The 22,192-nt window shown below is 47.7% G+C and overlaps 1 protein-coding gene across 1 annotated transcript; it reads left to right on the forward strand.

Moving 5' to 3' along the window:
• Positions 1–1,547: 1,547 nt before the first annotated feature.
• On the forward strand, positions 1,548–18,860 carry DEF6 (DEF6 guanine nucleotide exchange factor). Its single transcript, XM_081295852.1, has 11 exons — positions 1,548–1,820; positions 9,154–9,294; positions 9,910–10,095; positions 11,763–11,999; positions 12,081–12,227; positions 14,402–14,510; positions 14,738–15,036; positions 16,149–16,315; positions 16,414–16,612; positions 18,049–18,139; positions 18,303–18,860. The coding sequence occupies exons 1-11, from the start codon at positions 1,725–1,727 to the stop codon at positions 18,521–18,523; spliced, it is 1,893 nt and encodes a 630-aa protein (XP_081151978.1). The 5' UTR covers positions 1,548–1,724; the 3' UTR covers positions 18,524–18,860.
• The last annotated feature ends 3,332 nt before the right edge of the window (positions 18,861–22,192 follow it).

Below are 22,192 nucleotides of genomic sequence, written 5' to 3' on the forward strand. Positions count from 1 at the left end.
GGACCCTGGTGGCAGGGTTGATCAAGTCAAGCTTTCAGCCCTGTTTCTCTGACACAAACTGCTCGGCCTTGATGCCTAACTGGTAGGCTGGGCTACCTGGGACCCAGTTAGGAGGAAGGCCTCATGTAAGATAAGCCCAGGAGAGCTGCTGGTGTCCTCCTACCACCTGAGCAGGTGGGCTCTAGGGTAACCAAACAGGACTAGGGTGGCCACTGCTTCCAAGCTCTAACTGAATCTCGGTCATTGGGATGGTGGGCTGGAAGAACTCTTTTCCTGCCTTATCTTTGTGGAATGTAGCCTGAGCCCCTCCAGCCACTCCTGACTGCACGAAGTCAGCTCCTCCCAGGGGGCAAAGCCTCAGGTTAAAGCAAGGCTGAGGGGCACCTCCGTCAAGGTTACCAAGTTTCTGATGCCTCAATGCTCTGGTGCTGAAGCTTTGGCTATGTTACCCAGCCCTGAGAAATGGGGTACAACCAGGTGTCTAGGGCTCTGCTGTGGGATTTCAAAGCCATAATCAGACTGAAAAGTGAGTGGTAAGATCAGACCAGTCCCAGTGGGAGGAAGGGATGCAGGGGAAGGAGCTGTGGGTTTGACCCTGCCCAAGCGGAAGCACCGCAGGAGCTGGAGATGCCTCTTTCCCTCTCTCAGCTGTGATGGTGTCCCATGCCCCTTCCTACCACGTGAGAATGGACCCCATCCCCTGGCCCATACTCCTAGTATAGCTAGAAGGCTCCCATTTACTCTTGCATCCCTTTGGAAGCAGAAGAGTAAGGCATGCCCCTAGCAAGGGAGTGTCTCAGAATTGTCCTGCAGGTGACTTTAAATCCCTATTCCTGAAGTGGATATGCCCAGCCCTCATGGGCATTGGGTCTAAAGATATGGTAATACCGATGTGGAGGGCCCCAAATCCCAAAACTGCCCCTGCCAGAATCCCTGAGTTTGGGCCCCACAAGACTCACCCTTGTGTGTTTCAGATATAGTCTGGTGTCTTCAGGGACACCAGGCCCAGAGTGAGCAGTGCCCTCTGTGCCTTTTAGAGCCAATGCCCAGGGAATAGTAAGCCAGCAAATCAAGTGCCAAGTCTGCCTGACCTAGAGAGGTGCCCTGGCCGGGTTCTTCCTCTAGCTTTGTGGCATTGTCTTTGTTTTCTTCCTCTTGGGTGGAGCCCTGCCATTCCTCTTGGGTGGAGCCCCACCACCAAGGTTACACTAGGTGGCACTAAAAGAAATGCTTTACCCAAAGCCTTCTATGTACTTTACATCCATTCTCAGACATCTGTACCACTCTGTAAGGTTGGTGTTTTTCCTGTTTACTAAGAGGAAGTGATTCAGGGAGGTTAGGTTACTTAATTCAAGGCCTCACACCTGGTAAACTGTGACTCTGAAGTCAAGATGGACTTTCTTTTTCCCTCAGGGAGCTGCCTCTTGGTAGCCTAGGAAGGCCCTGGGGCAAAGAAGCTTCTAAAAGGTCCTCACAGCCAGAGAACCAGTCCCATCAGAACAATGACCCCCAATTCTGAGAAAGTTGGTCCCTGTTCCATGCAGGGGAATGGGGCTGCTGAGCACTGCCAGAGCCACAGGCCAGCTCAGGGAGCCAGAGCAAGCAGGCAGGTGGAGCTCTTGCTCTGCACCAGGGCCCCTCTGCGGTCTCTGCAGCCGTTTGCATTTCCTGAAACCGGATCTTGATGTTAAGAGCCGCCCCTAGGCCGGGCGGGCGCCTCAGCCATGGCCCTGCGCAAGGAGCTGCTCAAGTCCATCTGGTACGCCTTCACCGCGCTGGATGTAGAGAAGAGTGGCAAGGTCTCCAAGTCCCAGCTCAAGGTGAGGGGCACTGGGGCCCAGGGGAGGCTGGCAGACACACCATATCAGTCCCTGCCGCTTGGGTGTTCAGCAGGAGTGCTGTGCTGCTCTGGGCACCCAGCCATCCAGCCATCCAGCGGCCCTGGCTCAGGTTGGAGGACTGGTACTGGGTGACTGAGCCAGCGTGGCTGGGTGGATGTTGCTGCCCACCATTCAGAAGCTTCAATGAAGTGCATACAGAGCCACTGTGCATCATGGGGTCAGAGGACCATGAGTTAGGCCACCTCCCAGACTCCATGGGATGAGCACACACAGCTCCCCAGAGTCATGCTTGGGCACGCACCTTACTCCTCCCTGCCAGTTCCTCCTGGCTTTGGAGAAAGACAGTTAACCAGTCAGGCACTTCCTCGGGGGCAGAGGGATATAAAGGCCTTTTTCCACCTCTAAATCAAGTTAGCCTGCTGAACTACAGGTGGGACAGAGCTGGGGGAGGGGGTGAGAACTGCTGGCCCCATTATACTACTGCCAAGCTCACCATCCTGTTCCACCCATGAGCGTATGCACACTTACACCAGACTGGGAAGGAAACTGGGGCCTTCAGACCTTGGGAAGCCAGCCCAGGAAAAGTTCCATCAGTGATTGTCCAAGAAAATCTGCCATCTAGAAATTCTGGAAGGTCCTGGAGAGGCCAGATAATTCTCCCCCACCCCCACTCCCCACCTGGGTTAGTGCTGCCTTCCCCACTCCAGTTAGTGCAGGAAGAAGCAAGGGTCAAGGCTGCTAGAACCAGCAAACACGGGGAATGAAGCAGCATTGGCCTCAACTCTCTGGACCTGCCTTCAGGGTTAGTTCACGCACTGTGACTTTTATTGAGTGTCCCACATTAGATGATGGTCTTGACATGAGGTTAGGCCCTATATTCCTGATATCTCCCTTTCCCTCCTTCAAAAGAGGGTCACAATCTCAGTCTCCATTCTTAATGACCAAGGTAAGAGGTGCCTAGAAACCTGGCAGGTAAATGGAACATAATAGGCATTGCGCCCGACCTCCATTTAGCCCCCATATTGCTGAACTTGGATGTGCCAAGCTGGTCCTATCTTATAATCTACCCCTTAGCCAGATTTGTCAATATTTTTTTTTTTAAGAGAGAGAGAGAGTGAGAGAGGAGAGAGAGAGAGAGAGAGAGAGAATTTTTTTTAATATTTATTTTTTTTTAGTTCTCGGCGGACACAACATCTTTGTTGGTATGTGGTGCTGAGGATCGAACCCGGGCCACACGCATGCCAGGCGAGCGCGCTACCGCTTGAGCCACATCCCCAGCCCCAGATTTGTCAATATTTTAATAAATGATTTTCTACTTTCCCAGGAAGGAGGGTCTACCTTTGGTCTCCTGGGGAAAATCTTCCAACAGAAAGGTTTTCCTTACATGCATCTTAAATTATTTTGTTATAGGTCTAGTTACACATAGTGACATGTACCTATAATCCCAGTGACTTGGAGGGCTGAGGCAGAAGATTAAAAGTTTGAGGTCAGCTTCAACAACTTAGCAAGACCCTATCTCAAAAGAGCCAGGGGGAAAAAAATTTTCCCCGGTATCAGGGGGAAAAAATCATGTTGTCTATTTGAGACCTCTGAATGTGTGGAAGAAAAATAAATCATCCAAACACCATCCCTGCAGAAACTCTGTGTCCCATACCCCACCTCCCACTCTGCCCCTTTATATCTTGCCGGGAGAATCAATCCCATGGCTTCTTGCTTCCAAGATATCATTTTCCATGTCTGTGGCCACTGAGATCTCTCCGGGCTTTCTGTGTCCCTCATATATGACGGGTACAACCTTTATGTGGTTCCTATTTTCTGATGCCCTCTGCCAGTAAGGCTTCCTAGTTTGAAGCTCTGGCCCAGCACCCACTCCTCACCCCCACAGATTGAGTATTTCTAGGAAGAGTCCTTGGAGAGCTCACGCATTTGAACTGTACACTGTCTTTCTACCACTTAAAGCTCATATTGTACCCACTGCAGCAACTCTGGTCACACAGGTAATGGTAGATTTCACTCCTACCTGACAGAAAACTCATTCACTCTGGGAACCTAATTTAACAGTGGGAAGCTCAGGCCAATTGGGAGTGGACAGAAATGGCAGAGCCCCTGTATAGAAAGGAAGGCAAGTTTCCCCCCAAATCCAAGGGGTGAACACTGGAGTGGGAGGAAGTAATAATAATGTTGAGAGTGGGGAAGCCAGAAAGGCAGAGACGTAATAGAGAAGTGGTCAGAAGGCAGAAGAAGAAGCAGAGGAGACAGACCATCCCGGACCCATCCCCTCCCCTGCAAGACTAGGGGGATAAGGGGGAAAGTCTCAGGGTTATACTTACTGAAACTGCCCCTAACCTTGCAGTCCACATTTGGGACCAGGAGGGAGACCTCCCTACTATTCCAGGGCAATCTATACCCAGGTGAGAATTGCTGCCTCTCCCCTGAGTGTCAGGAGGAGAGGCTGCCTTGGCTGTCCCAGGCAAACTCCTGATGAGGCCAGGGCAGAAGGAAGAACAGCAAGCCTGAGAACAGCAGGAGGGGTGGAGAGCACTTCCCTGGAGAAGAAAAGTCTTGGGCAGAAAAACCAGATGAAATTTACCCTCTGGATACTTGTAAAAAGTACGATGCTTTCATCCAGTTGGGCTGAAAACAGTGAAAACAGACCAGTGGCAATGGCACCCCTGGCCAGACGGACGGAAATGAGGCTGGAGGCTTGCGCAGATGCCCAGAACCTCCTTTAAAGAGCTCGAGGAATGAGAAGCCCTCCAGACAGAGGGCTGTAGCATTTTAATTTGAAAACACAAATAGGGAGCCCTTCAGAGGGAGGCTGTCCTAGTGGCCATACCCTCTCCCCAGAAGAGGGTCTGCTGTGAATGTGGTCACCACTCTCCCTGTCAAGCCATGGGCAGGGATGAGCATATGGAGCAGTGAGTCTGACTTGGTGAGGACTAGGGAGGGGAGACAGCAGGTTTGCAGCTTCACCTTGACAGACCAGAGCTGGGGGGAAATAGAGAGGGTGTGCAGGTGGCCTCCCAGGCTCCTGAGCTTCCAGCTGACACTCAGGATAGTCCTGGAGCTGAGGGAGGGTCTGTTGCCTACTGAAGTCTCTGAGCTTCAGGCTTTGCCTCCTAACTATGTCATGGAGGGAAAGTTAAGAACATTCAGTCCAGAAATCTGCTGGCCAGGGTCATCTGCTTTGCCTTGACCATTCTGTGCTGCTGTTCTCCTCAGGCAAGGACATGGGGGTGGGAAAGGGAGGATGACTTAATGACATGCAGGTCACATGACTCAGAAACACACAGGCTGTGACCTATACGGCTCCCCAGCTCAGTGACCTTGGGAAAGTGATTCCATATCTGTGGTCCTCCAGTTTCTCATCTATCAAATAAAGAAGGTTGATCTGGGGAACACCCAGCCACCCAGCTGCCCAGCCAGCCTACAAAAATAACTAAAAACAAAGACACGGAGTAGATGAACTCAATCCTTGATGCAACCTCTTCTTTCCTTTTTCTAGGTCTCTGTCCACACCCAACCCCTCCACCCCGATCTTGCCCACAGTAGGTTACACAGATAATCCAGAGATTCACCTTTTAAAATTCTCAGGTCTTCATGATAATAGTTGCACTTCAGTTCCCACTGAAGTACGTTCAGTTACTTGAAGGATCTGTGTCTTTTAAAAGGATCACTTGGAACCTAGACTCTTTTAATGATTATAGTCAGTTTAGGAGAGAGATCATTCATTCTTTGTGAAGTCATCTCTTGGTGCTTTTATGAATTCCCAAACCCCCTGTATCTGAAGGTACTTCCTGGTCTGTTGGCTTTAGGATCCTGAAGGCTATTTGAGACAGGCTCACTAAATTGCCTAGGCTGACTTTGAAATTGCGATCCTTCTACCTCAGCCTACTAGGTAGTAGGTAGCTGGGATTACAGGCATGCACCATCATGTCCGCCTCCTTACTGACTTTTTGTTTGTTTGAGGGGTGCTGGGGATTGAACCCATGGCTTGGTGCATGCTAGGCAAGCACTCTGCCACTGAGCTACAGCCTCAGCCCTTACTGACTTATTGTCAATGTGGACCTAACGCCCACACCTATGCCTACACCTGGGTTTTTAGAGGACTCCAAGTCCCCAGAGGGAACCAGCCTCCCTCCCCCAGGCTTCCAGAGGAAAGAATGAATAAATGAAGCCTTAGGAGGTCTATGGTTGCTGACCCAGTGGTCAGGGGCTTCCCAGGTGGGTGAGAGAGACTGTGGGTATCTTGAGAGAGACCAGATGACAGCTTATGAAAAATAGACACCTGGACCCCACCCCTGGAAAGTCTGAGTCAATAGGTAGGGCGGGGCCAGCATATTTCAGTTTCACCAGCTCCCCAGGTGATTCAAATGTTCAGCCAGAACCCTGCAGTATAGAGATCAAGAGCAGGACTTCCAAGCCAGACCTTGGGCGAGACACTTCATCTCTCTAAGCCTTGATTTCCTCATCTATAAAATGAGGATAATGAGAGTCCCTGCCTCCAGGGTTGAGAATTGATTGAGATCTTCAAGTGAGCTCCTGCTCCTCACTCCTCCACTGCCATTTCCTTTCCAGCATGACCCCTCTCCCTAAACCCCACCCCCACCCCACCCAGGCACCAGAAGCCTGGAAATCTGAGGTTTATCACTGAGCCCCAAGTGTCTGGAACCTGTAATTCCTCCTGGTCCTGATCCTGACAGCTCACAGGAGTCAGAGCCTCATCCCTGGGCTCTTTGGAGTCCAATGGCAAAAGGTACTGGTGAAGAAAGCTAGCTAAATAGGTCTTAGAAGACAGTGTAGCAGATGAACCATGAAGGGAACAGCTCAAGCAACATGTGCTTCTGGGTGGCAAGTTCTATGTAATATCTCCATGTAGAGATAGGGAAACTGAGGCCAGCGAAGTTTATCTGCTCAAGAGACTCAGTCCATATCTGTCTGAGTTTTGCATTATTTTCTATTTCTTCCCATGAAGGATTTGAGTTTACCCAGTAGATATTTATTGAGTGTCCACTATGTGTCAGGCCCAGTGATACAACAGTGAGAAAACTCCAACTTAGTGGTGTTGACATCCTAGATAGAGGAAACATCATAGAATAAATAAAATGTCTAGTAGATAGATGATGATAAATGATGGGAAGAAAATACAGCAGATGCAGGCTGACAAGTGTGGAGGTTAGAGGAAATTGGGCTACAGATTTCAATAAGATGACCAAGGGAACCCGCTCTGAGAAAGTGTCAACTAAGCAAAAATGGGAAGGAGGGGAGGATGCAAGCCATCAAGCCAGGCAGTGACCTGGGAGAGGAATGTTCCAGGCTGCAATAACAGCAAGAACAATGGCCCTGAGGCAAGAGTATGTCCTGTTTTGAGGAATAGCAAGGATTCCAGAGTGGCTGGAGAGATGAGCAAGAGACAGGTCAGAGGAGGTGCAGCAGGCCAAGTCACAGGGCCTAGAGGCCTCTGGAAGGACTCCAGCTTTTACTCTGAAAATCATGGGAAATCCATAAGAAACACACTACATAGACACACACACACAGGGTCCCCCACCTACCTGCTTTGCAAGAACCTGACATCCTAGAGAACATTGGGGAGAAATCTAATTCTTTCTCCCCTTCCTCTCTCAAAAGAGAATAAAATGAAGGCTTGGCACACATACCCTCTCTGACACAGGCCAGTTCCTGCTTCCAAGGAACTGACTCCAAGGTGAACTGCTGGTGGCGCAGCATTGCTTGATTGCACTTGGTGTGCATAAGAGAGCACAGGGGTTGTGGGACAGAAGAGGAACAAAGGCCTTGTCTCCAGACTCACAATCCAGTTGGAGAGAGAGGTTCAGGGTCAATATTCTAATAGGGAGCCAGCTCTTGAAGCCAGGCTACCTAGTTCCAACCTCAGCTTTGCCATTTATTCTTAAATTCTCCAAACCTCAATATCTTTATCTGAAAAACAGGAATATTTGTGTAGCAAGATGGTGGTAGAGGCTAGAACTGGATAATAAAAAGCACCTCGGGGCTGAGATGTGACTCTGATAGAGCACTGGCCTAGCCTGCGTGAGAGACTCTGGGCTTCATCCACAGCATCTTTTTTTGTTGTTATTGTTAATATTTATTTTTTGGTGTAGATGGACACAACACAATGCCTTTATTTTTATGTGGTGCTGAGGATCGAACCCGGGCCCCACCCATGCTAGGCCAGCGCTCTTCTGCTGAGCCACAATCCCAGCCCCAAACACAGCATCTTAAAAAAGAAAGAAAGAAAAGAAAAACACCCTATATGGTGGCTATCACATAGTGAGTGCACAATTTGCACAATAGTAACTTTTTTTTTAAAGAGAGAGAGAAAAAAAAATTTTAATATTTTTTAGTTTTCGGTGGACACAACATCTTTATTTTATTTTTATGTGGTGCTGAGGATCAAACCCAGCGCCCTGCGCATGCCAGCCGAACACGTTACCGCTTGAGCCACTTTCCCAGCCCAATAGTAACTTTTTAATCATCACACTGTCTGTGATAAGTGCTATAACAGAATTGCCCCAGAACATTTTTAAAAATTTATTTTTACAAGATTTCAAATTTCAACCCCTTAGTTCTAATATCTTGAATCTGTTCAACAGACCCATGTTTTCCCTGCACACCGTCCTGACCACCACCATCCCATGCAACCTCGCTCCATCTCACAGACCATTTTTCATGAATCTTCTTTGAGCCCTCTCCAGCCCCCTTCAGTCTGTTAAGGGGCCCTTCGTTGATCGTCTGATGATAAACGATGGGAAGAACAGCCTGAACACTGAGTCTATGATGGAAACTGTGATAAGTTCAAGGCTGCTGCCTCCCTGCAGATAGCCCAGCACTGTGGGAAACACCTGGGCTTTGAAGTCTGACCTAGCTGGATTGGAATCCCAAGCCCTTGCTCACTGTGGGTCCTTGGGCAAGTTAATGGACCCTGTGAGCCTCAGTGTCCTATCTATAGAAAGAAGACGCTGACACCTAATCAAGTAGTTGAAAGCATGGCTGCCAGGGTTGGAATCCCAGCTCTACCAGTTCTGCCAGCTGAGAAACATCTCAGAGCCTCAGGGGTTTTTTTCATCTGTAAAAGAGGATATGAATAGTCAGTAGGGAGGTTAATGAATGATGTGTAAAGTGCTTAGCTCAGTGCTTGGCACCTGGTACGTAGATACGTTTTAGTTATTATTGAACTGAACAGTGTACAGAGGACTCAGCCAGGATGGGGGTGCTGATGAGCAGGGGGGTGGGCACAGTACTTTAGCCCAATTTTGTTTGGAGTGTAGAAAGGCAAACTGCCACTCTGTCTCAGGTGCTGTCCCACAACCTGTACACGGTCCTGCATATCCCCCATGACCCTGTGGCCCTGGAGGAGCACTTCCGAGATGATGATGATGGCCCCGTGTCCAGCCAGGGCTACATGCCCTACCTCAACAAGTACATCCTGGACAAGGTGGGCCTCACTTTGTGGGACACTTCTAACCTCTCCCCACTTCTCCAGCCTGGCCAGCACCCCAACACCTTGCTATTCCAACTCTTCCCTACCCCCCAGTTAACCCCCACTTCTGCCCCCTCTGTCCATCCTTGTTCTCCCAGCCATCACATCCCAGCCATCTGTCCCCTTCTTGTCCCACTCAGCTCACCCTCAATGTCTCCCCTCTCTATCCTAGCCTCCACCCTAACCACAGCCTTTCCACCCCATCCCTGCCCAAACCCACCTCTGGCTCCCAGCTTAATGTCACCCCGCTCCCCTCACCTGTCATTCTCTTCCCAGGTCTCCTTGGCCATCCACTCCCCCTGAGCCTCTCTCTTCCTTCTTCCTTTGGACTGAGGGAATGACATTTCTTTGTCAGCAGGGCACTTGGGCGGGTGTGGTATGCTGGGGAGTGGTTGGGAGATTGGAACCAGCTAGTTATCTGGTAATCGGCTCAGGGATTCCTCATATTCAGCGCTGGACTTGGCAGGGTGGGGAGCAGGAATATAAATGAACACAAGTAACCCAGCTGGAGCCTTGTTTGGTGGTAGATCGGGGATGGGACAAATGGCTGACTGGCAGGCCTGGTGGCAGGTGGAAGAGGGGGCTTTCGTTAAAGAGCACTTTGATGAGCTGTGCTGGACCCTGACGGCCAAGAAGAACTATCGAGCAGATAGCAACGGGAACAGCTTGCTCTCCAATCAGGATGCCTTCCGCCTCTGGTGCCTCTTCAACTTCCTGTCTGAGGACAAGTACCCTCTGATCATGGTTCCTGATGAGGTGAGGGTGACGGCAGACCCGGGGACTGAGTCACTGGGGCCAGGCCCCAACAACACCATGAAGGAAGCCAATCACTTTCCGTACCCTCCCACTTCCTCTCCCTTCATTGTCTCCCCATGCTGGTACCTGTCCCCACTCAGCTGTCTCCAGATATCTAGAACTACCCATGTTGGAGCAATTGTGCCTTCTTCCAGAACCAAAAAGTACACTTCTCTCAAGGTTCTGCTAGTACTCACGGAAGGAAAAGTGGTCTGCAAACTTCATTAAACAGAAGTGTTTGATGATATGTTGCTGAGCATTTTTAAATGAGAACATTTAAGGTCAAATATTGGGATTTTAGGAACTGTGATAATCTAGCAGGTGCTTTGTAACGGGATGGGAGACCTTGGAAGATGGGAGACCAGGAAATAACTTCAGTTACTCAAGGTGGGCAACAAAGTCTAGCCCTAGTTCCAGATTTTTCCTCTTTTTTTTTTTCCCCCTGGAGAGTCAGGGCTGACTCAGGGGCCCAGAGAGACAGCATCCTTAGAGAAGAGGCCAGGAACATAGCCATTACCTCCTTTAGCTCATGGGTAAAAACCAAGAGCAGTCATTTTCTTTTCCTATCCACCCTCCCTCTTTGGCACACTTCTCTCCTCTGCCCATTCAGCCTTCTCCTACCCTTTGGTCTGGTGGTGGCTATAGCAGCACAAGGGTGATTTTAGGTCTTCATAGTAGGGTGCACAAAGGAGGGTGTGTCCTACCATGTCAGGCTGGGGATTTAGCTCAGTGGTTAAGCGCTTGTCTAGCATGTGTGAGGCCCTGAGTTCAATCCCCAGCACCACACACACACACACACACACACACACACACACAAGTCCTAGCATGTCTAACAATTGTGGAAAGAGTGGGAAAGCTACTCTGAGAGTTTGGAAACTCTGAGAGTTTCCAAAGATGCTGGAGCAAGAGAGGGACACGTGTCCATCTGAGTGGACAACCTTGTCAGATTCCTTGCCAGTGAGGGCAAAGTAGCCTCTCAGAGGCCAGAAGGCCTCTTGCTGCTATTATCAACATGCAGTGAGAACAAACTGCAGCAGGATATACCCCAACCACCACTTCCTGTTCCTCTGAAATGGGTTTCCTGTCCCTGCCTTTCTTACTCCCACCCCCAACCCCCTGCCTTCCCACAGGGCAATGATACAGGGTTGGGGATTGGGGTTTGGAATAAGGACCCAAATGGGAATCTGGAGATCCAAATGGAGTTCTGGCTGCCCCCAACTTGCTGTGTGACTTAAAACAAGTTACTTCCCACTTTGGGCTTTGGTTTTGTCATCCACAAAGTAAGGGCATGAAATGAGAGTTTTATGCCATCTCTGACTTGTTTATGAGTCACTGCCTCTGCCTGGCCCCCAGCTCTCAGCTCCCACCTTCACCCTGCCCTTAATTTAAAATAGGAAGAAGTAGGACTGGGGCCGGGAAGGGAACGAGGATGCTTGAGTTGGGAGTAGGGCTCCAGGGTTCCCTCTGGAATCTCCATCCTGGTCTCCCTTGGCATTGTCCTCTGGCCCTCCCAACCCCTTGTCCTTCATCCCCTCTACCAGGCTCTAGGACCCCAGATGGAATGCCCCTGGTGTTGGTGTGGCAATATGGCCTGCTGCTGTCACCAGGCCTTCCCTTTCCCCTTCCAGGTAGAATACCTGCTGAAGAAGGTACTCAGCAGCATGAGTTTGGAGGTGGGCTTGGGCGAGCTGGAGGAGTTGCTGGCCCAGGAGGCCCAGGCAGCCCAGACCACCGGTGGACTCAGTGTCTGGCAGTTCCTGGAGCTCTTCAACTCTGGCCGCTGCCTGCGGGGTGTGGGACGGGACACCCTCAGCATGGCCATCCATGAGGTCTACCAGGAGCTCATCCAAGATGTCCTGAAGCAGGTCAGCCAAGCTGGGAACCAGGGAGAACACCAGGAGGGTGATGGGGGGCCTGGGAATCTCTAACTTGACTCTGACCAGCAGGGCTACCTCTGGAAGCGGGGGCACCTGAGGAGGAACTGGGCAGAACGCTGGTTCCAGCTGCAGCCCAGCTGCCTCTGCTACTTTGGGAGCGAAGAGTGCAAGGAGAAAAGGGGCACCATCCCCCTGGATGCCCACTGCTGTGTGGAGGTGAGGGTATGAGGGAAAGGCAGAGGACACCTCAGGGCCCAGAGGGTTCCTGGGGTGGTGGGAGGAAAAGGGGGTCAGGGGGACGAATGGAGGAAACACCCATTTCTGCTAGGTTCGTGTAACCCAAATATACCTGGGTGCCTCCAGGCCATTCTCATGCATGTCAGTCTCCAAAAGAACTAAAACCAAATACTAATATAAATACCAAACTCAATAGTGAATAATGTGGATTTTGCTAAAGATTTCAGAGAAGATGGTTTATATCCACACTTCATAGCAAATCCTTTTTAAAAATCCTCTTAAGAGGACTTTCTCCTTCATCTAAATTCCATACCTCCCTATCCTCACCCCCTATTCCTTCTCCCTCTTCTCTTCCATTCTCTCTTCCCTTAGTTGTGTTCATTATTATTTTAGAGACTTAAAAAAAACAGTATTTTAGGGTCAGGTACGGTGGTGGATACCAGTAATCCCAGCAGCTAGGGAGGCTGAGGCAGGAGGATAGCAAGTTCAAAGCTAGCCTCAGCAGAAACGAGGCTCTAAGCACTCAGTGAGACCCTATCTCTAAATAAAATACAAAATAGGGCTGTGGATGTGGCTTGGTGGTCAAGTGCTCCTGAGTTCAATCCTTAGTACCAATAAATAAATAAGTAAATAAAATTTTAAAAACAGTATTTTAAATGGTAGATATATAAATATATCTATATATTTGTGTCAGTATATATATCTCCATATATATCTGTGTGTGTGTGTGTGTGTGTGTGTGTGTGTGTGTGTATATATATATATATATATGAAATTTGCCATTTTAACAATCTTAGGTGTACAATTCAGTGGCATTAAGTACTTGCAATATTGGGCCATCATCATTATTACATATTTCCAGTTTTTTTTTAATCACCCCAAACAGAAACTCTGTACTCATTTAAGCACCAACTGTTCATTCCCTCTTCTCTTCAGCCCTTCATAGCCTCTATTACACTTTGTCTCAAATTTGCCTATCCTAGGTACCTTATGTCAGCAGAATTATACAATATTTTTCATTTTGTGACTGGCTCCTTTCACTTAGCATCATTTCCAAACTTCATCTTTGTTGTGGAATGTATAGGAATTTCCTTCCTCTTTAAGGCTGAATAATATTCCATCAGATGGATATACCATATTTTGTTTATCCATTCATCTGTTGATGGACATTTGGATTAGTTCCACTGTTTTGCTATTGTTAACAATGCTATTATGTATGAGTTTCTATGTGGACATGTTTTCCTTTCTCTTGGGTATACACATTCTAGGAGAAGAAATGCTGGATTGTGTGGTAATTTTAACTTTGGGGGTAACTGCAAATGTTTCTTCAGCAGTATACCATTTTACACTCTTACCAGTGGTATATAAGGATTCCAATTTCTCTAATCCTTGTCAACTCTTGTTATTTTACATTTAAATTGTTGCTATCCTAGGCTCTGTCCATTTTTGTCACATAAGGAAATAGATGTTGCTATGGAAAGAACATAGATGGAGGTGGAACTCCCAGCTTCTCCACTAACAGGCAGTGTGAATTGGACACGTTCCTGGAACCCTTGGCACCACAGTCTCTTTCTCTGTCAAGTAGAGCCAATAGTGCCTGTCTGGCAAGGGTGAGGGGGAGTAGTGGATAAAATGGTCCACATAAAACACTAGAGCAGTGTTGGAACATAAGAAGCTCAATGTGTAGCAGCAGCTGTGATTTTCCACAGAATGCAAGCAGAGTGAAGGCAGGGACTTGTTCCGTTAGGCGCACCTTAGTATCCCCAAACCCTAAAACACCGAGTTGCATTCAACAGATGCTCCAAATACCTGTGGGATGAATGGACTTTCTCACTAGGCAGGGTTACAATCAAACGAGTGGCATGGGGAGGCCCCTGTGACTGGAAGTGTTCAAGCCTGTACTATGTACTAGGCTCTGTGGAAAGATACCAAGGTGAAAATGGCCCCATCCAGTCTTAAAAGGGCAAAGGCTAGAGCTAGGGAATCTCAAGTACCTCTGCCACTAATCCTCCGGCCCGCTCAGGCTCCTGGCGAGTTTGCAGGGAAGAAAGTCAGCTAGGAGAGGGAGGGGCTTGAGCTGGGGCACCTCTTGGCCAGGTGTGGCCCAGACCTCAGTGAGGCCAGCTGGGCTGGGGCCACCTGCCCTCTCTCAGGTGCTGCCAGACCGCGAAGGAAAGCGCTGCATGTTCTGTGTGAAGACCGCCAGCCGCACCTATGAGATGAGCGCCTCAGACACGCGCCAGCGCCAGGAGTGGACAGCTGGTAAGCGCTCGGTGGGTGAAGGCTGTGTCTGGTTTGGCGTCAGTTGCCCCATCTTTGAAAAGGGGGTGATAGGACTGGCGAGGTAGCTCAAAACCCTCAACACCAAAAATAAATAAATAAAGACAGAAAAAGGGGGTGATAGTGATAATATTCAGCTCGGCGGGAGCTAGAAAGTGGACCTGAGAGACTCCTTAGGCCCAGGTGACCCTCTCCCGCTCCGCCCGCAGCCATCCAGACCGCGATTCGGCTGCAGGCGGAGGGGAAGACATCGCTGCACAAGGACTTGAAGCAGAAGCGGCGCGAACAGCGGGAACAACGGGAGCGGCGCCGGGCAGCCAAGGAAGAGGAGCTGCTGCGGCTGCAGCAGTTGCAGGAGGAGAAGGAGCGGAAGCTGCAGGAGCTGGAACTGCTGCAGGAGGCGCAGCGACAGGCGGAGCGGCTGCTGCAGGAGGAAGAGGAGCGCCGTCGCAGCCAGCACCGGGAGCTGCAGCAGGCCCTGGAGGACCAATTGCGGGAGGCGGAGCAGGTGATGTCAGCCCTGGGGGCGGGGCCTGAAGTGGAGGGCGGGGCAGAGGGGTGAGCGTTGAGACGAAGTTTGGAATGGGGACGGTCAAAACAGAGCCATGGACTTAAAAGTGGCATAGGAGACCCAGACTGTGATATGGGTGGGACTTGTGGCTAAGGAAATAGAGGGCAGGGTGGGAACATGGCCAAGGGATGGCTAGAGATGAGGGATGGTGTGAAGTGGGGAGAGAGGACTGAGTGACAGGTGTAGAATGGGGCCATATTCTGAAGTCTTTCCCAGGGGACTCAGCTTGGACTCAAGGAGCAGCTGAAGACTGAGTGAGAATAGTTTGGACCAAGGTTGGACTAGACCTGAACTGAGATCTGCAGGAAGGCAAATAGATAGGACTTTTCTGGAGGCGGACTAGGCCTGCAAAGGCTATTAGATTTAGGATTTGAAAGATCTGGTCTAGTGTCAGAGACAGGTGGATTCAATCCAGTTCTGCCTTCTAGGAGCCATGTTATTTCAGGGAATTTACTCAGCTTCTCTGTGCTTCATTTACCTAAGAGTAAATGTTGATATTGATAGAACTTTGCTCATGGAGGTAGGGTAAGGATTAAGAGAGGAAACACTTGTAAAGTGTTCAATAATTTTTGGTTGTTGTTATAATAATTATAGCCACCTTCTTTCTAACACCAGCCATAATGATATTATAATATATATCATAATTATTAGGGCTGGTGCTAAGAGATGATCATATTTTAATTTAATGTTATTTAATTGTAATATAACATACTTTGTTATTTAACAGATATAATAATATGTAATTTGTGGGGTGGTACTATGGATCAAACCTAGGGCCTATGAACATGCTAGGTGAGTGCCCTGCCTTTGAGCTATATCCAGGGCTCTAATTATTATTACTAAAGGTAGTGCTAGGAAGGAAATGACTAGGCATCTGTTCACTCTCAGAAAGGAGTCAGATCAGGAAATCACAAAATAAAGGAATCCCCCAGTCCCTCACTCCCAGGTAGCCTGGTAGAGAAGCCCCAGGGAACCTCAGGACACAGTCACCAAACTCCCCAGTCTTCCCATTTCCAAACCATTTACCACCCCCAACCCGTCTGCTGCAGGCTCGAGCCTCCATGCAGGCCGAGATGGAGCTGAAGAAGGAGGAGGCTGCCCGGCAGCGGCAGCGCATCAAGGAGCTGGAGGAGATGCAGCAGCGGTTGCAGGAGGCTCTGCAACTGGAGGTGAAAGCTCGGCGTGATGAGGAGGCCGTGCGTCTCGCCCAGACCAGGTAGGCCTGAGGGGCCCTTTCCTGCTTTTCCAATACGCCCACTACTGAGCAGCTGCGAGGTGCCTAGGCCCTGGAGAGACCCCGTGCACTCCCGACAGACTGCTGGAGGAGGAGGAGGAGAAGCTGAAGCAGTTGATGCAGCTGAAGGAGGAGCAGGAGCGCTACATCGAACGCACGCAGCAGGAGAAGCAAGAGCTGCAGCAGGAGATGGCGCTGCAGAGCCGCTCCCTGCATCAGGCCCAGCAGCAGCTGGAGGAGGTGCGGCAGAACCGGCAGAGGGCCGACGAGGACGTAGAGGTGAGGCCCTGGAACTGGATGGAGGGCGAGGTGGGCGTGTCATCCAGAGCCAAAGTGCCATCCCTCAGACCCTGGCGTTATCTTCATCTGACTGTGTGACCTTGGTAGGCTGCCTAACCGCTCTTCATTTTTAGTCCTCCATCTGGAAAGGAAACTATTAATTCAACTGTTATGAAAAATAAAGAGATGTAATACATGATTTTTAGTAAAACTACTGAAGAAACATTGCTGCTATGTTTATTATTATTAATCTGGCTGTGGAGGTACACCCTTGCAATCCCAGCTACTCAGGAGACTGAGGCAGAAAAATATGAAGATAGAGACCTACCTGGGCAATTTAGGAAACCCAGCCTCAAAATAAAATTAAAAGAGCTGGGGAGTCCCTCAGTGGTCTAACTCTTGCCTAGCATGCATGAGGTCCTGGGTTTGTTGCGCAGCACAGCAAAATCAAATCAATCCTTAATCTAGGCAGAATATTTTCCTCCTATTCTTCCAAGCCTTTGTCTTACTGTCCCTGTACTTGATCTTCACTCCCTGAAGTATAAATCTCCATAGAAGAGGCTTTAAATTTTTCTATTTTAATTTTTTTAAAGAAAGAGAGAGAGAGAGATAGAGAGAGAGAGAGAGAGGGTTTTTTTTTTAATATTTATTTTTTAGTTTTTGGCAGACACAACATCTTTGTTTGTATGTGGGGCTGAGGATCGAACCGGGGTGGCAAGCGTGCCAGGCGAGCACGCTAACGCTTGAGCCACATCCCCAGCCCTCTATTTTAATTTTGATCTTTTATTTTTATTAATATTGATGATTTTATTTTGGCTTTATTGGCTTATGAAATCACTGCAAAAAATTTAAACAATACAGAAATATGCAACATAGGAAAGGACAGTTCCTTCATGATCTACCCACCTCACAACTACTGCCAACGATATGTATATATTGGTGCAGAGGTTCCTGCATTAGTTCAGTGGTTTAGAATTCAGCATGTGTCCTTGGGAAAACCTCTTTGTGTGTGTGTGTGTGTGTGTGTGTGTGTGTGTGTGTGTGTGGTGCTGGGGATTGAACCCAGGGCCTTGTGCATCTGAGGCAAGCACTCTGCCAACTGAGCCATATCCCCAGCCCCTCTTAACCTCTTTTGAACTTGTCTGTTGCTAAGTTCTGCTCTGTAAATTAAGATTAATATGCTTAGCACATATAAGCTGCTCAGTAAATAGAGACTATTATTATAATACATTATTTTTTACTCTTGAGGGTCCAAGAGCCCCCTAAAATTGGAGGCAAACTGTTCATCTACATAAATCTTTATGAACATTCATGGGTTTCTAGGGAGGTAATTAGTAGCCTGGTCAGATTCTAAGGGGCTGTGAACCTGAAAAGATCAGGATCACCGGCCATGGATGGTGGCTCTGACCCATTCCCTACTGACCCTTCTCTCACAGGCTGCTCAGAGGAAATTGCGCCAGGCCAGCACCAACGTGAAACACTGGAATGTCCAGATGAACAGGCTCATGCATCCAATTGAGCCTGGAGGTAAGAAGGGGTAGACTGGGACTTTCCCTGGGGTTGGGAGGTGCAAGGGAAGAAAAAAGGGATGCCTCCAGACCTCCTGGGCTGGCAAGGTGGGACTGAAAGTCACATGCCCTTGCCTTTGCCCTTCACATGTGTTTTTCTCCTTGATTGCTGTCTTTTCCAGATAAGCGTCCAGGCACCAGCAGCTCCTTCACAGGCTTCCATCCCCCTCTACTTGCCCGCCGAGACTCCTCTCTAAAGCGCCTGACCCGCTGGGGATCCCAGAGAAACAGGACCCCCTCACCCAACAGCAGTGAACCAAAGTCCCTCAATGGTGGGGATGAGACTCCAGTCCCGGCCTCCACCGCTCAAGAAGATAATCTGGATCCCCCACCAGAAAATTAGCCTCTCCTAGCCCCTTGTTGCTTCCAACATCATGTCTACCAGGACCTGGCCACAGCTGGCCTGTGGACGACACTGGCTCCTGAAAGGAGAGGGAGCTGAGGTCCTGGTGCCAGGGACCCAGGTCCTCCAACCAGGAGACTGTCCAGGATGGAACATGGTTTGTCTCTTGTACCAGTCCTAAGCCCCAGACCATGGCTGAGACTGTCTGATGTGTTAATATTTGAGAACTTGGCCCTGTGCTTTAGCCCCAAGGACCAATGACCTGGACTGGGAAAGAGAGCGAACAAGCAAAACAAGGGCCATCGGCCCACAAGCTGCCACTAAGTTGTAGAGGCATTTTTCCAAATAAAAACTGTTCTTAGAAGGAATTATTAGCTCAGGTCTGTCTCTCTCTCCTACCATTCCCTCTTTCCTTCCCTCAAGTCCATTTATAGGTTCCAAAGGCAGTGGGTACAGTTAAATGGTTAGGAATGTGGGCTATGGAGCTAGACTGCCTGGGGTCTGCACCCAACTCTGCCTCTTTCTAAGTGATTGACTTTGGTGAAGTTTCTTCACATTTGTATCCTCCAGTTTCTACATTGGTAAAATGAAGGTACTACTAAAACCTACCCTAGAGGGTTGTGTGAGGACTAACTGCTTGGCATTTGGGCAAACACCATCACTGAAATCAGCCAAAAATGTTTATTGAGCATCTACTGTGTCCTGCAATTTCCCAGTTTATTTAATTCTCATGACAACCTGAAGAACCAGATTATCTTTTTCATTTTACAGATAGACAATTGAGGCTCAAGGAGGTTAGCTAATTTTCCCAAAGCCTCACAAACTTGCTTTTCTTCCTGTGTTCTCTGACTCACTGACCTTGTTACCTTAGACAAGAGATATGGGAATCTAGAATCTGGGAAGATTTGCTTCTTTCTCAAACCCCTCACCCCAAACCTATCATCAAATCCTGTAGATTCTTCTATATACTCTCCTATCTGTCCCTCCATTTCCATACTTATGGCCAGCCTCTGCCACGGCTGAGACCTTTGACTATGCTACCAGGGTGTTAACTTTTGACTCTGACTTCATCATGCACTATACTTAATAAATCACAAAGTCCACTCAGTCCTATCCAAGAGTGCTGATAGTCAAGTTCACATTCCCATATATGGCAGAGGAGGCCCAAGACAATCTGACCCATGAAGACCTTGTAGATTTACTTTCAGCTTCCTCTTTTTCTTCCTGGAAGCCCCATCTGGCTGTAACAGGATCCAGGACAAATTGATGAGTTCCTTGAAGACAGGGACATATATTCTTCAACTATGTCCCCAAAATCTAGCACAGTGCCTGTCTCTTAGAAGATATGCAACAAATATTTATTGAAGGAATATATAAATGCATAAATTCTGAAGTTGAATGGCTAAAGGTCACACAGCTAAAAAGTGATAGTGTAGCTAAGGGTCAAACTCAAGTCTATCCATTCATTCAGCAAATCATTATTATACACTTATTATTATATGTTAGGTGTTATACTAGGTGCTAACTACATGGCATGGAACAAAAACAGAGTCCCTGTGCTCCTAGAGTTAATGTGCTACCTGATATCAATGTTCATGTCTTTTTCAGACACCAATCTGTCAAGCAATCTCATTAAAGTATATTAAAATTATCATGAAGTAAAGCTGCTAATATACCATGATGCAGGTTTCATGGATTGGAAGTGAAGTTAAAACATCAGCTGCTGTGGAAATGTAGAGAAAAGGGAAGCTTTAGGTAGGAGCTGAAATTTGAGAGTGCCTTAATTTTTTTTCTTTTTCCAATAATGGGGATGGAACACAGGGTCCTGTGCAGCTAGGCAAGCACTCTACAACTTTTTTGAGAAAGGGTCTCACTGAGTTACCAGGCTGAACTTGAACTTGTGATCCTCCTGCCTCAGCCTCCCCAGTTGTCCTGGGATCACAGGCATGTGCAACATGCCCATACCCATGTTTTTTTGGTGCTGTCAAACAAACCTAAGGCCTTTTGGTACTAGTAAGCATTTTATTGCTGAGCTACACCTCCAGCCCAGCCCTCACTTTTCAATAGGCAAGAAAGGAGAATAGAAGAATATGGAAACAATGTAAGGAGAAGGAAATACATTGTGAGTACAAAATATCTGGATTCTGAGTATTGGCTGGGAGCATTATGGTCTTATAATAGGAGTTGGGTATCCCTAGGGAACCAAGAGCTTCGAGAAAATCAATATGTGATCTTAAACTTCCAAATGTTCTCTTTGCCAAAACTGCTTTCTTCTTTCACAGTTTCACCTTCTCTGCTTTCAAAAAGAAGGTTCACTATCACCCATCCACTTTCTTTCAATAGTGGACTGCTCAAAGAGGTTATCCTAGAACACTAAGCAAAGTGACAATTGGGAATGCCAGTGGAAGACCATAGGTGCTGAGAAAGTGAATGGCTCAAAAGCTGAGTAAAGGGTACTGGGGTTTTAGCTCAGTGGTAGAGTACTTGCCTAGCAGATGTAAGCCCCTGGGTTTGATCCTCAGCACCACATAAAGTTTAATAAATAAAATAAAGGTATTGTATCCATCTACAACTACAAAAACCATTTTTTTAAAAAAGCTGAGTAAAGTATCATTTTTTGCATTCAAGCCAGGAGGTTTCTAAATCTTTGCTTTAAAACAGGAAGAACTTCTAGGCACCAAGGTACACTCCTGTAATACCTGCTACTCAGGAGGCGGAGACAGGAGGACCACAAGTTTGAGGCCAGCCTCAGCAATTTAGTGAGAACTTATCTCAAAATTAAAAAAAAAAAATAAGTGGGTGGGGGGTGGACTGGGAATGTAACCTAATGGTAGGGTGCTTGCCAGCCTGAAACCCAGAGTTCAATTCCCATTCCTGTAAAATAAATAACTAAAAATAAAGAGAGAAAGAAAAAGATTTCTATGTGATTTTGCAGGGGAAAAATAACTCAGAAAATCAGATGCCATTTTTTTAATCAAGACTCATTTATCATCTACTTATATAAACATTTTCTCAATTTGAAAGTGAAAAATTAGGATTAGAATTGATGCTGAATGTACTCTCCTAGCAGTAGATAATACTCAACTACAATTATATGAATGAACAAAGGCAGGGGGGCAGGCTAGCTCATTCATTTCATTAAGAGATATATTTACAATAAATTTTTGTATTTATGCTTAATATTTATAAAGTTTCTCTTGTTTTAGTCAATTGGGTATTACTAATATTTATAATAGCCACTCAAGCCAGAAGAAAATTGCTCAGAGTTTTATTGTTACCTGAGACAGACTTTCAAACATGAGAATATATTACATAATGAGTTTTTTTAAGAGGAAAGTGGAATGGAGACACAAGTATAGGTAGTATTTATAAAATACTAGAAACAACATCCATCCTTGGCAACATTTTAAAGTAATGAAAAACATTAGCTATTACTTAAAAATGTACAAGGGGCTGAATCATTTGTATATTCTTTTAGGAAGAGAGAGGCACAAACAATTAAAGACCACTACTATGGGGTACCCACGACCGGAAAGGTAGACAGAGAGTAGACTTCGGAGATTCTTGGAAGATACGCAGGGTTTAGACTAGAGGTGGTAAGCCAATCCCTGAGCCTTGGTTTCCCCACTGATAAATGGGGTCTATAACAGGCTTTTGGATGTTCTGTGG

Source organism: Spermophilus citellus (genome assembly GCF_964194105.1).
Source record: "Spermophilus citellus genome assembly, chromosome: 5".
In the NCBI taxonomy this organism is placed as follows: Eukaryota; Metazoa; Chordata; class Mammalia; order Rodentia; family Sciuridae; genus Spermophilus; species Spermophilus citellus.

Bases quoted from the DNA above. Each gene is read 5' to 3' on its own strand.
- DEF6 (XM_081295852.1), top strand. From the start codon at position 1,725: ATGGCCCTGCGCAAGGAGCTGCTCAAGTCCATCTGGTACGCCTTCACC. The intron at 10,096-11,762 runs GTGAGGGTGACG...TTCCCCTTCCAG, and splicing joins TGATCATGGTTCCTGATGAG to GTAGAATACCTGCTGAAGAA. The intron at 16,316-16,413 runs GTAGGCCTGAGG...CACTCCCGACAG, and splicing joins GTGCGTCTCGCCCAGACCAG to ACTGCTGGAGGAGGAGGAGG.